This window comes from Equus caballus, chromosome 2, assembly GCF_041296265.1.
Source record: "Equus caballus isolate H_3958 breed thoroughbred chromosome 2, TB-T2T, whole genome shotgun sequence".
NCBI lineage: Eukaryota > Metazoa > Chordata > Mammalia > Perissodactyla > Equidae > Equus > Equus caballus.
In genome coordinates this window covers 66451789-66467991 of record NC_091685.1, presented here as the reverse complement: position 1 = coordinate 66467991, position 16203 = coordinate 66451789, and the positions used below count along the sequence as shown (strand labels likewise).

The following is a 16203-nucleotide window of genomic DNA, read 5'->3' as shown; positions in this document are numbered from 1 at the left end:
CAGGTTAAATTCTAACAGTGGATAGAAAATAAAAAAATAAAAGGAGGGCTAGTGTAGAAATGTAGGAATTGCTATGTGACCTCGCATTTCACTTCAAAAGAAAACAACATCCAATGAATGCTGTGAGCTACTGAGCTAATTTGTAGCAGAGATTTGTAATTTTAAGGTCTTCAGGAAGGAGGAGGATGTGATTCAGGGGTGTTATTTGCCCCTATTTATCATGACTTGGCCTTCCCTTTTCTGCCTTGATCCTTTTTCACTGGTCAGTGAAAGATGGAATGACTTTTATTGCTTCAGTCTGTTTTGGTTAACCTATATAACTAGATTTATCAAGGAAGGATTTATTATTAAATGTGTGATTCAAGAAATTATTAACCTGAGTAGATACTTATTGCTCTTCAAATGATATCTGTATTTTAATAATAGTTTTAGAATGCCAAATGTCTTTTAAGTAACATAATAGGGAAGCAAATGTGTAGAAATGAATATTTTAGATTAGAACGAGCCCAGGTAGAATCATTTGTCAATTCTTGGCAAAGCAAGGTAATGGCTTATAGAGACAGGTTTTTCTCCTCTGCAGAAACTGTTTGTTCAAAGATATGCAGCATACTGCACATGATTGATAGATATCGTTGTCCAATGTCTGGAAACTGAAAACATGTCTTCTTGCTTTAGACAACAAAGCAACGTTTGTTTCAATCAGTTCTCCTAAAGTGAAACATGAACAGAAACATCAGTTTTATGAAAAGGTTTTTCTTCTTTTAGTCTGTGAATGATTTGATATTGAGGTTCAAAGTCCCTTTTAAGTCCTTACATTCTGTAAATTCTATAAGTCTTGTTTTCCTAGCAATGTCATTTTATCAATATCCTATATGGTGGCCAAAATAAAAGTATAAGATCAAGCAGTGGCACCCAAGCTTGTCAAAATCAAAAGAAGCAACCTATCTATTTTTGTTTCCCAGGGCTGACATAACAGGGTATCACAAACTGACTGGCTTAAAATAACAGAAATTTATTCTCTCATAGTTCTGGAGGTCATAAAACTGAATCCAAAGTGTTAGGAGGGTCATGCTCCCTCTAAAGCCTCTGGAAAGAGGATCCTTCCTTGCTCTTCCAGCTTATTGCACTCTCAGGTGTTCCCTGGCTTACGGAGCATAAGTCCAATCTTTGCCTCCATCTTCACTTGGTTGTCGTCCCTCTGTGTTATGACTTTGTTAAATTAACGTTTGTAAAGTAGAGCCCTGAAGTGTCAAATGATGAGCCATGGTTCAAAAAAATATTCCAACAGAAACTGAAATAGAACAGTTTATTACTCACGTGTCCTGGAGGAAGTACAGCATGCCTCAAGGGGCCACTTTGGGAAGTCAAGGCAGAGTGCAGAGCGAGTGACAAAACCTGGGGCATATGCCTTTATTGGGTCTGTGGATCGAGTGCTTTGGGGTTCCTGGGCTAAGGCCAGATTGGTCAACTGAAAACAAAAAGAGCAGGGTTTACAGAAGCGGAATGCTTGGAGGTGAGGTAGACTGTTGCTTACAAGGGCTGCTGGGGAAGCCAAGGGCTGCTCGGGGCTTACATTTGCTTATAACACTGTGATGCTATCAAGGACACGAGCTTGCAGGAGGAGCGAGTGTCACTTTGAGGTCCCTGCAGGCCGCTTGGCCGTACAAGATGGATACTGAGGCAGCAATATCACAGAGTACTTTATCTAAACTCTCCACACTCTGCCTTCACATAGTCTTTTGGTAAGGACTCAGCCATATTGGTTTAATGCCAACCCTAATGACCTCATTTTAATTTGATTACATCTGCAAAAACTCTATTTCCAAATAAAGTTGCATTCACAGGTACCAGAAGTTAGTATTTCAACATTTCTCTGGGGAAACACTATTCAACCCCTAAGACTATACTAAATAAAAACCAAAGAGGGGCCAACCCATGGACAAGTGGATAAGTTCACGTGCTCCACTTCAGCAGCCTGGGGTTTCCCCAGTTCAGATCCTGGGCCTGGATATGGCACTGCTCATCACACCATGCTGAAGCAATGTCCCACATAACACAACCAGAAGGACCTACAAGTAAAATATACAACTATGTACTGGGGGGCTTTGGCGAGAAGAAGAAGAAAAAAAATAGGCAAGATTGACAATAGATGTTAGCTCAGGTGCCAATCTTTAAAAAAAAAAAAAGAAAGAAGTAAGGTTTTAAAAAAACCAAAGAATATTCACATGAATGATCTTGCCTAATGTTCACAATAACCTTGTGAGAAAAGCTCTGTTTTTCCACAATCCACAAGAAGAGATGCTGAAATTCAGAGTTTAATAGTTAGTACCAGAGTCAACTTTCTGATGTCAAATCTGGGGATACCTCCCCATAGTTCTGAATCTTGTAAACAAAAATCAACATAATTTAATATCAGAGATGTTAACTATAATTAGTACCCATATTTTCCTGATTTTTATCTTGAGTTTCCTGGAAATATGAAGTTGTCTGAGTTTTGGAAATTTTGTTTATAGTGATAAGAGTAATATTCAGGTTTTATATCTACTAATTAGGAGTATAAAGGATTAAGTATAAGGATAAAAATTAAAAGAAGAAGATAAGCAAATTTTGAAAATCAAATAGAACTTTTACAGTAACTATATTGGGAAAATAAATTCCATGTTTGCATCTATTATATTTTTTAAAATGTGACTATAAACACTCAAATCCATATTGTTTACTAATAGTAACTACATATTCCCTTTTGAAATACCATGACATCCTTATTAATGCCTTCAAGTAGTATATAGAGCAAAACTATGAAAGATTTACTGTGATCTGACTTTTGCTGCTTCTCTACTACAAATGTAATACAAACTGTAAAATAATGTAAATGTAATTTGACTAAAATATCCATTGATAGATACATATATGACATAAATTATATAATCTTCACTAAAAATATACAATAATGGGGCTGGCCCAGTGGTGTGCTGGTTAAGTTCACATGCTCTGCTTCAGCAGCCCAGGGTTCAGATCCCAGGCCCGGATCTATATACCACTCATCAGCCACGCTGTGGCAGAGTCCCACATACAAAGTGGAGGAAGATTGGCACAAATGCTAACTCAGTGACAATCTTCCTCAAGCAAAAAGAGGAAGATTGGCAACAGATATTGGCTCAGAGTCAATCATCCTCACCAAACATATATACATATATACACAATAAGTTTCTCTCATGGCAAATATTCAAATTTTTATTATTTAACAAGCTGGTAGATATGCTAAAAAAAATCAAATTAATGGCAGTTTCTACAATCTTTCAAAGTTCTCCCCAATATTCACAAATATGCCAATGTCAGAAAACTGACAAATCTCTCTGGTGCAAATAAACTGGCAGGACAGAAGAAGAACAGACTCCCTGAAGCACCTGCCATCACTTGACTAGCAAGTGTGATTTTGAAATTGATAGGATAAAGAGGGATTTGCCTTTTCAACACTTTCTCCTTGAAACTGAATTTTAGTTTGTGGAATTAAAGGACAACATTAACTGTGATGTAATTCTTCTTATCAGTTGCCAGTTACTTCTTAGTTGCTTAGTTTTCCACTTCAGTAAACTTTTCCAGCCACCTGGTTTTAAAGAATGTTTAGTGGGAGAATAAATACTCTTGCCTGCCTAAATCTCTTTATTATATTGCTCAAAAACAACATTTTTTATATATAAATAATTTAGAGAATCAAAAATTTTAAAAGATACACATGCACAAAGGCAAGAAGGAATCAAAGCAATAAACATTTTGGCTGACACTCCAGTTGCCCTGAGGGCAGAGGGCATATCAGAGAAGGAATCTGGGGCTTAGTTTTCTTGTCCACACAGAGACAGGAGATGAGGCCAGGAGACAACAACAGTGAAAACTCTGGTGAAAGAATTTTATCCAAGTTTGACACAATGCATTATCTACAATGTCTAATTTTAAATAAAAAATTAAGTCATGAAAAGAAACAGGAAAGTGTGACTCATACACAGGAAAAAAGGTAACAGAAACTTCCTGTGAGAGGCACCAGATGTCAGACTTAACAAAGATTTCAAAGTAGCTGTTATAAATGTGTTCAAGGAACTACAGGAGCACTTAAAGAAATAAAAGAAGGTATGATGATGGTGTCTCATCCACAACAGAATATCAATAAAGAGATAGAAACTAGAAAAAAGAATCAAATAAAAATTCTGGAGTTGAAAGTACAATAACTGAAGAGAAAAAAATCATGAAAAGGACTCCTCTGTAGATTTGAACTGGCAAAAGAAAGAATCAGTGAATTTGAAGATAGATTGATATGAATTATGTAATCTGAAAAACAGAAAGAAAAAAGATTGAAGAAAAATAAACAGTTCTTAAGAGTAAGGTGGGACACCAACAAGTGTACCAACATATGCACAATAGGAGTGCCGGAAGAGAGAGAAAGAGCGGAGAAAACATATTCAAATAAATTAAGACTAAAACTTCCAAAATTTTATGAAAATCTTTAATCTACACGCCTAAGATCCCAACAAATTCTAAAATGATAAGTGGAAAGAGATCATACCAAACACATCATAATAAAAATATTGAAAGTCAACAAGAGAAAATCTTGAAAGTAGGAAGAGAAAAAAATCAAGCACCTGAGTAAATCGTGCCCAGAGATACTCACATCCTGTAATAGTCATTGATATAATTGTTCCCCATATTTTATTTCCTTTAGATACTTTTAATTTTTCAAAGTGCTCCCAAAATTCTAGTATTCAAAAGTCAGATCAAAGAATAAAAAGAATAACAATCACTAGAATCTAAGAACAGACAGATGGATTGAGTGAAATTCAGTATTAATGCTTCTAAACTGATCCTGGTTAATCACTTCTATGTAAGAATTTTTATAAATCATTTAACCTGGCTTTTTTCATGAACTCATAATGTAAACTCACTCAAAAGTAATAGTAACTACCATTCCACTTGCTATGCAATGGAAATCTATCAAATTTTTAAATATGCAAAATAATATTTTAAAAATCATGTAAAACATTTTCGGTTATTCCAAAGAATAATATGTTTGATACTTTGTTTATATACTTCTAACTTAGCATTGATTGGCAAAAGACAATATCATCTATGGAAAGAAAACAGAATTTATTACTTGAAGATCAGATTTTAAGTTTTCACTGACATTTACTAGGAATATGTATTTGCTTATGTGAATCAAATTCTGTGAAGCTTGATGTTCTTATCTATAAACTAAAAGTATTTTCTTGAGACCCAAAGAAACAAGTCACAGTAAAATGTACTGTGAGATATGAAGCATTTATGGACTTAGTTTTCATGTAGACTGTGTATGGCCATTCTACTTCCCCAAACAATGGATTCTGTGAAGATGGATGTTATCAACTGTGTACAACACCTAATCTATGAGATTTATCAATACTTATTTGACAGGAACTGATACATCTTCAGTTGTAAACTGAAAGCTTTGGAGAGTAATGTGTGTTTGAAATACAAAATGCTGTTCTTCTCAAAGTTGTGCTTTCTTGAACTGTAATTAAAGATGTATGTCCATATTTAACAGATATATCAAGAAAATGAAATGTTCAAAGCAATGAGTGATGAATCATACAACGCCAGTAGGCAAAATTAGCCACTCTTGGCTATTAGAAGTTACTTTTTCTGGGGAAAAAAATTGTTTCATAAATTGTATTTGTCTCAGATTATTGATTTTGCCAAACTCTACTTTCTTCACCATTCCTATCTCACACAGAAATACACATTCTTAATAAAAAGACTGATATTCTGGAATGTTATCTTTGTTATCCCATTTATGTAAAAAGATACATAGGTACAATATATTAAAGTTACATTTTCTTTTGTAAGAGAGTATATTATCTTACTATTTTATTGTAAAAATAGATGATCTTTTATTGTAAAAATAAGTGGAAACAAATTAACTAGAGAGCCTTTTACATTTCTCTGCTCCCTTTCTCCACTTCCTCTTTTATTTACCCTTTCCCCAAGACTACCGTTCAGTTCTTGAGAGAAAAGGTAAATCATCAACATTGTGATGGCAAAAGATTTTGTTTTTAAGTACTATGTTTGACAAGAGGCTAAGCAAAATAAATCCTTCAAACTGAACAAGTAATTAGCCAAAGAGTTATCATCTTTATATTATACCCTTCAATTCTAAGCAGTGATGATCTTTGAAAGATCAGGATTAAATCCTAATTCTGTCATTCACTATCTATGTGACCATCTATTGTTTTATTAATTTGGTAGACTATGATGATATGACAGGCACCCCACTAAGTGTTTTGAATACATTATCTCATTTTTTATAATATTTTCCTGGGAAGAAAACAGACTCAGAGAAGAATTCACTTGCCCAATATGGTACAGTGGGTAAGAAGTATGAGACTAGAGGACATAAGACTGTCAGTATTTAATACGAATGGAACCACTAGTTAGACCTAGGAAGTTGAGCAACTTATTAAATACTTCCCACCCAATTTCATCTTCTGTACAATAAGGACAATCATAATATCTATCTCATAAAATTTTCATGGCTATAAATGAGATGAGTTTGTGTGAAGACACTTAGTAGAGTGTTTGTCATAGAATAAGAAATCAAAACTTAATACTTAGACACAGGATCTCCCCCAAACACATCACCGATATATTGTAAATTCCTAAAGTTACAAATCATCTATAATAGAGATGTCCCTCCATCACCTATTATTAATTTCCATTGTACTTGTTCAGAAGAAAAAGTGAATTTGAACATGGTTAGAGTGGTGAGTTCTAGTCTAAATTACAAAATCTACTAATCCTTTTTCTATGCACTAACAATTTGACCTTCAAGAGCATTGCTTATGCAGTCTGGAAAGAGAGAAGAATTCTAAGAAATATTTGTTTCATAAAACTTAGGGAATATTTTGAAGTTTTTGTCTTATTAAGATTTTTCTCCTTTAATAATAGAGAAATTCATGAAGCCTAGAAGATAAATACAGAGTCCCAGAAACTCAGATTTTAAATTCCATTCTATACAATTCCAATGTGCTAGATAATATTCACAAAATTAATACATCATTCTTACTATTGCTCCAAGAAATATTCTAATTATATTGATATAAATTAGCTCATTTAATCTGGACTATCATCTATGATGTATGTATTATTTCCAGTTAACAGATGAGTAAACTGAGGCATAGAAAGATTAAGTAACTTGTTATGAGTAACACATCTAATAAGCATCAGAGTTATACAGAGTACCCTTGGGAAAGTTACTTAACCCATCTGAGCCTCTGTTCTCAACTGTGAATAGAGGTTTAAGATAACAGAGAGGTGAGATTTTTAATTCAGACCTACAAGAATCACATCTCTTTCCCAGTGTCATTTTTTATAAATAATTTAATGGATAGTAGTGGTGGTTGTGAGACATAGGCAAATATGGAAACTCTGAGATTGCTAAAGCAGCTGCCCAGATCTTTTCTTGATGCATTAGAACATACTCTCACCCACATTTAATATATGAGGTCTCTAAGTGAGCCAAACAGGGCATCACTTGTACAATGAAAGCCTTTTAATCATGAAACATCTCTATTTCACACTCCTGTAATTACACAGCTCACAATGACATTTTCTGGTGGATCATGTCTCATAAATCCATAGACTCCTGATTTGTTTACCAAAAGCAACCTAGACAGACCATGTGTCCCTGCTAAAAACATTCTATAAATAAAAACTGTCCTTTATCTTTCCACCAGTAAATAGCACCAGGAGGCATGTTTACAAGGTGATTTGATCAGGTCATTTCTCCCCGGTTGCCCCCTAGGTTAGAAGAACTTGGTACTGGTCATCTGCTAAGCCTTATTTCCTAGGGTTCAACTCAATTACTTCCAAGATATCTTTCAATCCTATCATTGCGTTATTTCAAAGTCAGTTGTGTTATAATCCGTGCTCCTCTCACTTAATATTAAATTCTCATTAACATCTAAAATCATTTATTAGGTTATGGAGATGAACACGGCAAAATACTGTTGCTGGAATTTAATCCTTCACTATGGAATTAAAAACGTTAACTATTTTTAAGCAGCTCACAAGATTTTTGCCACAGAATTACTCAATATAACATTGTCAGCAGAACAAAATGTAATAATTCAATAAGCAATTTTAAAAGCTTCATAAGTGTTTAAGATTTTTCTCCTCCACAAGCCTGTTATTGAGCTGCCAGATAGTCAGGTATAGCTGTCAAGAACTCATAACTCATCACATTACAGTAATAATATGTTATCTTTGAAAACCAAGACCAAGAGTTACCTATATCTTATAAGCTGAATATTGATTTGCTGAAATGGTTTATGTAGTTCAAAACACCTCAAAATCATGGTACTCTTGAAGAATATGAGGAAATATTGCAACATTTAATTCTATATTACATTAGAAAGTTTTAATAGCTTAAAATGATTGACATATATATGTTTTCACTATGCAAACATAATAATAAGCATGTCTCCCAAAAAATGAACTAACACAATAATTCTTTTTCTTCCTAGCTTCTCTACTAATTTACATTTCCTGTTCATTTACTCATTTCATCTTTAGACAAGTGACAACTGGCACTACAGTTTTCAGGAAAATGTGGGTGATAAGTACAAAACTGGTTATAAGTATAAAATCAGTGATAAATATACCTATTGGTGATAAACATAAAAAGTCTCCCCAAATGAGAAGGACATATACCATGAATATTAAATAAGAAAATTAGAAGGAATGAAATAATAAAAGTAAAAGTAGAAATGAGAAAACAAGCAGACGAATAGAATGTGTAATAGATTCTAGCATTGGTATGTGTGTGTGTGTCTATACACATCCTACTGATTACATACTCATGCGTATACATTGATGTGCAACCATATTAGTGATACATATTTTCTCCAATCTTTATTTGTTTTATAATTAGTGTCCAATTTTTTAAATCATATGTATAGATTTTCCTTTGTGATATTTTATTTACTTATAATTATAATTTCCTTCCTCATCTAGTTGTCAGAGAAATATTAACTTTATTTTCTTATAGTTTTAGAAGTTTTATTTGTTATATTTAACTCATTAATGCATGTTGATAAAAATAAGTAATGAGAACAAATTTAGGGATAGTTAAGAATATAAGGATCATCTACAGTTGTACCATATTCTAAAGAAATATAAATTTTCATGTTGGCTCATGAAGGATTAGAAAATGTAAAATATTCAAGAATTTAGAGAGCCACTTTAAGTTTTGAAGCAATAAATTCTTAAAGTACTGTAAAATTCATGGCTGGTGAAGAATATAGCAAGGTAGGCATTGGTGGGTGTATAAATTGCTACAAAGGTTCAGAAGAGCACATTAGCAATATCAATCATAAGCCATAAAGTTCTCCACACCAATAACTCTTCTCTGAGCAAGCAATGCTACTAAAGAATCTCAAATTTAAATGATGACATACAAATCAAAATACTAATTGTGCCATTAATTATAATAGTGAAAAACTGGAAGAAATTTAAATGTTCCACAGTGGGAAAACAGCCTAGCAGATTGTGGGGTATATAAAGGAGAAAATATACAGATTTCAAAATAAATCTTACTAAAAATGTTAACGCCATGGGTGTGCTCAAGATTTATTGAAAATCTATCATACAAAATCATATACACAGGGAGTGGTGTCAACAACATGGCAGAGTGAGCTGTTCCCTTTATCTTTCTCCCTCTGTACTACAACTAAATGGAGATTCATTAACCATCAGAGGAAACCCACACAGCACAACACAATGCCTGAGAGATCCACAAAGTTTTACATTTGAAGGTGGATAGACTGGCCCTCTGGGAAGTGATGGGGCTAGATGAGCACTCCCTGCTCTTCTCCAGCAGCACTGTGCAAGTGCATGAATACTTTCTAGCTTAGCATGAGCACCCATAATATTGCTGCACCCCAAAAGTGAGAAGTTGCCCCAGGACAATTGTAGGAAGAGGTGGTGGCAGCCTTTAGCCAGCTCATGATCACTTTCCCGGTACTAGGGGAGCCCACTGTGCCCCTGTGACCCTGGCTTGGCCCTTGCAAGGATGCCCCGCCCAGAAATCACAGTCAAGACGCATGCCCAAATGCTCTCCAGGCCAGCGCAAGAACCCCAACTCCCAGAAGATGAGGTGGGATCAGAAACTCAGCTCCTGCTTCACCCTGGTGGCAGCAGGTGGAATCTGCAACCCAATACTGCCACAAATGTGAAGACAAAAGATTAGTTCATCAAACACCATGAGCAACTACAGTAACAGTTCAGATCTCTAAAAGAAAACAAACAGAAATTCTGGATGTGAAGAACACAATTAATAAGATAAAAATAATCTAAAAACCATAAAAAATAGAGTTGATGTTATGGAGCAAAGAATTAGTGAGTTAGAGGATACAAATATAGAAATGCTACAGGTGGAGGAGGAGAGAAAACCAAGATATTTAAAAAATGAAGGAACTCTTCGGGAAATATCCTAATCAATCAGGAAAAGTAATATAAGGATTATAGGTATTCCAAAGGGAAAAGAGAGGGAGAAAGGAGCAGAGAGCTTGTTGAAAGAAATAATAGCTGAGAATTTCCCAAGACTGGGGAAGGAACCAGATTTACAAATACATGAAGCTAATAGAAATCCTAATTACATCAATGCTAAAAGACATTCTTCAAGGCATGTAATAGTAAAACTGGCAAAAGTCAATGACCAAGCAAAACTATTAAGGGCAGCAAGAGAGAAGAATATAACCTACAAAGGAATCCCTATCAGGCTTTCAGCAGATTTCTTGGCAGACACCCTACAGGCTAGGATAGAATGGAATGATATATTCAAAATACCAAAAGACAAAAACTTTCAGCCAAGAATACTCTATCCAATGAAACTTTCCTTCAGATATAATGGATAAATAAAAATTTTCCCAGATAAACAAAAGCTGAGGGAGTTCATTGCCACTAGATCTCCCCTACAAGAACTAAAGACACCCTCACACTGGAAACAAAAAGGCAAAGGTCTACAAAGCTCTGAGCAAGGAGATAAATAGCCTAGATCAGAAAACTGGAGTCTCTATCAGAACAGGGAAGCAAATACTCAGTTATAAATTACAAGATAAAGGGAAGGAAAGTATCAAAAGTAATAATAAACACTTCAACTTAGTCACAAACTCACAACACTAAAAAGAGAATAATTTGTAATGGCAATAACCTAGAAGGGAAAGAAGGAAGGGATGGAACCTGCTTAGGTTAATAGAGATAAGAGGCTATGAGATAATGGAATATTTCATCACCTAGAACTTTTATAAAATCTTACGCTAACCACTAAACAAAAAATCAGAGCAGAGCCGCAATTCACAAAAATAGAGAAAACTATGAAAACATCCTCAGAAAACTAACAAAATGAAATAGCAGTCAGAAGTACAAAGGAAGAGAAATAATGGAAACATACAACAACCAGAAAACAAGAGATAAAATAGTAGAATTAAGTTCCTTGGATATCAATAATTACTCTGAATGTAAATGGATTGAAGTCTCCCATAAAAAGACACAGAGTAGCTGGATGGATTAAAAAACAAGACCCAACAATATGCTGCCTCCAGGAAACACATCTCAGCTCTAAAGACAAACACAGGCTCAGGGTGAAGGGATGGAAGACAATACACCAAGCTAATGGCAAACAAACAAAGCATACGTTGCCATACTCATATCAGGAAAAGCAGTCTTCAAGTTAAAAAAGACAATGAGAGACAAAGAGGGGCAGTATATATTGATAAAAGGGACATTCCACCAAGAGGACATAACACTTATTAATATACATGCACCTAACACAGCTGCACCAAAATACATAAAGAAACTATTAACAGACCTAAAGAGAGAAATTAACAGCAATACAATTATAGGAGCAACACCCCACTTACATCAATGGACAGATCATCCAGACAAAAAAATCAACAACAAAATAGTAGATTTAAATGAAACATTTGATCTGATGGACTTAATAGATATATAGAGAGCATTCCATTTAAAGAGAGCAGAATACACATTCTTCTCAAGTGCACGTGCAACATTATCAAAGATGTTTTCCACGTGTTGGGAAACAAGGCAAGCATCAATAAAATTTAAGGTTTAAATCATCTCAAGCATCTTTTCCTATCACAATGCTGTGAAACTAGACATTAACTATAAGAAAAAAGCCAAAAAAGCCACAAATATATGGAGACTAAACAACATGCTACTGAACAACCATTGGATCAATAAAGAAATCAAAGGACAAATTAAAAAATACCTGGAGACAAATGATAATGAAAATACAACATATCAACTCTTATGGGATGCAGCCAGTGTTTACAAGAGGAAATTCATAGCTGTATTGGCCCATCTCAATAAACAAGAAAAACCTCAAATAAGTCATCTTAAACTGCACCAAACAGAACTAGAAAAGGAAGAACAAACAAAGCTCAAAGTCAGCAGAAAGAGGGAAATAATAAAAATTAAAGCAGAGTAAATGAAATATAGACTAAAAATCAGTAGAAAGGATTAACATAACTAAGAGCTAGTTCTTTGAGAAGATAAACAAAATTGACAAGCCCTTAGCCAGACTCACCAAGAAAAGAAGAGAGAAGCCTCAAGTAAATAAAATTAGAAATGAAAGAGGAAAAATTGCAATGGATACTATAGAATACAGAAGATTATAAAAGAATAATATGAAAAACTATATGCCCATGAATTGGATACCCTAGAAGAAATGGATAAATTCATAGACTCTTACAACCCCCCAAAACTGAATCAAGAAGAAATAGAGAATCCAAACTGACCAATCACAAGTAAAGAGATTGAAACAGTAATAAAAAAAAAACCTCCCAAAAAACAAAAGTCCATGAGCAGATGGCTCCTCTAGAAAATTCTACCAAACATTCAAAGAAGATTTACTACCAATCCTTCTCAAACTGTTACAAAAAAATTGAATAAGATGGAATGTTTCCTAACACATTCTATGAGGCTGACATTACCCTCATATCAAAACCAAACAAGGACAACACAAAGAAGGAAAATTACAGGCCAATATCACTGATGAACATAGATGCAAAATCCTCAGAAAAAAATTGGCAAACCAAATACAGCAATACATTAAAAGGATCATGCACCATGATCAAGTGGGATTCATTCCATGGGTACAGGGATGGTTCAATATCCACAAATCAATCAATGTGATACACCACATTAACAAAATAAGGAATAAGAATTAAATGATCATCTCAATAGATGCAGAGAAAGCATTTGACAAGATCCAACATCCATTTATGATAAAAACTCTCAGTAAAATGGGTATATAAAGTACCTCATCATAATAAAGGCCATATATGACAAACCCACAGCCAACATCATACCCAGTGGTGAAAAACTATCCCTCTGAGAACAAAACAAGACAAGGGTGTCCACTCTCACCCGCTCCTATTCAACACAGTACTGGAGGTTTTGGCCAGAGCAATTAGGCAAGAAAAAGTAATAAAAGGAATCTAAATTGGAAAGGAAGAAATGAAACTTTCACTGTTTGCAGATGATATGATTCTACATGTAGAAAACCCTAGAAAATTTGTCAGAAAACTATTAGAAATAATCAACAACTACAGCCAAGCTGCAGAGTACAAAATCAACTTAAAAAATTCAGTTTCATTTCTATACACTAACAATGAACTAGCAGAAAGAGAAGTCAAGAATACAATCCCATTTACAATCACAACAAAAAGAATAAAATATCTAGGAATAAATTTAACCAAGGAGGTGAAAGACCTATACACTGAAAACTGTAAGATGTATTCAAAGAAGTCGATGATGAGATAAAGAAATGGAAAGATATTCCATACACATGGGTTGGAAGAATAAACATACATTTAATGGCCGTACTACCTAAAGCAATCTACAGATACAATTCAATCCAAATCAGAATCCCAATGACATTCTTCACAGCAATAGAACAAAGAATCCTAAAACTCATAGAGAACAACAAAAGACCTCAAATAGCTAGAGCAATCCTGAGAAAAAGAACAAAGCTAGAGTCATCACAATACCTGATTTCAAAATATACCACAAAGCTATAGTAATAAAAACAGCATGGTACTGGCACAAAAACAGACACAAAGATCAATGGGACAGAGTTGAAAGCCCAGAAATAAACCAACACATCAATGGACAATTAATCCTTGACAAAGGAGCCAAGGACATACAATGGAGAAAAGAAAGCCTCTTCAATAAATGGAGTTGGGAAAACTGGACAGCCACATGCAAAAGAATGAAAATATACCATTATCTTCACCATACACAAAAATTAACTCAAAATTGGTTGACGACTTGAATGTAAGACCTGAACCCATAAAACTCCTGGAAGAAAATATAAGCAATATGCTCTCTGACATCAGTCTTAGAAGCATCTTTTCAAGTACCATGTCTACTCAGGCAAGGGAAACAAAAGAAAAAATTAACAAATGGGACTACATGATACTAAAAAGCGTCAAGGCAAAGGAAACCAGAACAAAACGATAAGACAACCCACCAACTGGGAGAAAATATTTGTAAATCATATATCCAACAGTAGGTTAATTTCCAAAATGCATAAAGAACTCATACAACTCAACAACAAAAAAACAAACAATCTGATCAAAAAATGGGTGAAGGATATGAACAGACATTTTTCCAAAGAAGATATACAGACAGCCAACCAACACATGAAAGAATGTTCGACATCGCTAATTATTAAGGAAATGCAAATCAAAACCGCAACGAGATATCACATTACACCCATCAGAATGGCTATAATTACCAAGACAAATACAACAAATGTTGGAGAGGATGTGGGAAAAAGGAAACCTTTATGCACTGCTGGTGGGAATCGAAACTGATGTAGACACTATGGAAAATACTATGGAGAGTTCTCAAAAAGTTAAAAATAGAAATACCACACAATCCAGATATCCCACTACCGGGTATTTATCTAAAGAACTTGAAATCAATGCTATAAAGAGATTTATGCACACCTCTGTTCATTGCAGCATTATTCACAATAGTCAAGAAGTGGAAGCAACACAAGTGCCCTTCTGTGGATGAATGGATAAAGATGTGGTATATATATACAATGGAATACTACTCAATCATAAGAAAAGAGAAAATCGTCCCTTTTGCAACAAAATGGATGGTCCTTAAGGGTATGATGTTAAGCAAAATAAACTAGACAGAGAAAGACAAATACTGCATGATTTCACTCATATGTGGAAGATAAATACATGGATAAAGAGAACAAATTAGATGTTACCAGAGGGGTAGTAGGCTAGGGGTGGGTGAAATGGGTAAAGGGGCACATATGTATGGTGACAGACGAAACTTATACTACTGGTGGTAAGCACGATGAAGTCTATTCAGAAATTGATAAATAATAACGTACACCCAAAATTACAATGTTATAAACCATTATGATCTCAATAAAACAATCGAAAAGGAAATTGCATATGCATTATAATCCTTCTAAAGATATAAAGTTTATAATTTGTAATTAATACACACACACACACACAGAAAAATGAATAGAAGAAAATGCAGTAGAATGATCCCCTAGGAAAAGAAATTGATGTGTGATTTTTATTTACCTTTTTTCACTTTTCTATGTCATCTATGCTAATATCCACATTGTTGTTTGGGTCTTCATTACAGCAACCAAATCTGCATCCTAACTAATACATTGTTTTTGAGACTGTGAATTTGTATTTAATAAAATGGAAAAGGATCCATTTAGAACAATTTATAAAAATGCTGAAAGATAATTATTCAGTTTTCTGTATTTAAAAAGTATGACTTTTGAGGGTCTTGTTTGCTGTTCCAAACGAAATTAAGTTTCCCATAAAAACTCCGAATCCTTATTGGCATCCTGTCATAACTTAGAAATTGCCACATTGGTTTAACTCCTAATCACTCAGCTCAAAACTTATCTCTTTGACAGAGAGAGATACCGAGGGACCATTCTGTTCCTTGATTTTCCCCTATGTGATTACCCCAACATATTAGCCGTGCTTTCCAGGTTATCTCTAGTTTAATTTAATAACTCATTATCGATCTGTTAAGCATGCAAAACATGGATTCCATTTTTTCCCAGCTTTCAAGGAATGCAATAATAGTATTCTACTATCTTTT

At 34.3% G+C, this 16203-nt stretch overlaps 1 protein-coding gene across 18 annotated transcripts in view; it reads right to left on the bottom strand.

Moving 5' to 3' along the window:
* DEFB135 (defensin beta 135) overlaps positions 1-16203 on the bottom strand; it is a 317402-nt gene that overhangs the window by 192037 nt on the left and 109162 nt on the right. For 12 of the 18 annotated variants that reach the window (XM_070261332.1, XM_070261335.1, XM_070261334.1 and 9 more), the window contains one exon: positions 1318-1468. The exons of 2 other annotated variants lie outside the window; for them this stretch is intronic. Coding sequence is in view for 3 of the 16 variants with exons in the window: in XM_070261345.1 (XP_070117446.1) it covers positions 1318-1404 (87 nt within the window). In the remaining 13 variants the exon portion in view is untranslated. Of the gene's footprint in view, positions 1-1317; positions 1469-1933; positions 2070-16203 lie in introns of all 18 variants that reach the window. 4 more of the 18 variants (XM_070261326.1, XM_070261330.1, XM_070261344.1 and 1 more) reach the window with 1 other exon arrangement.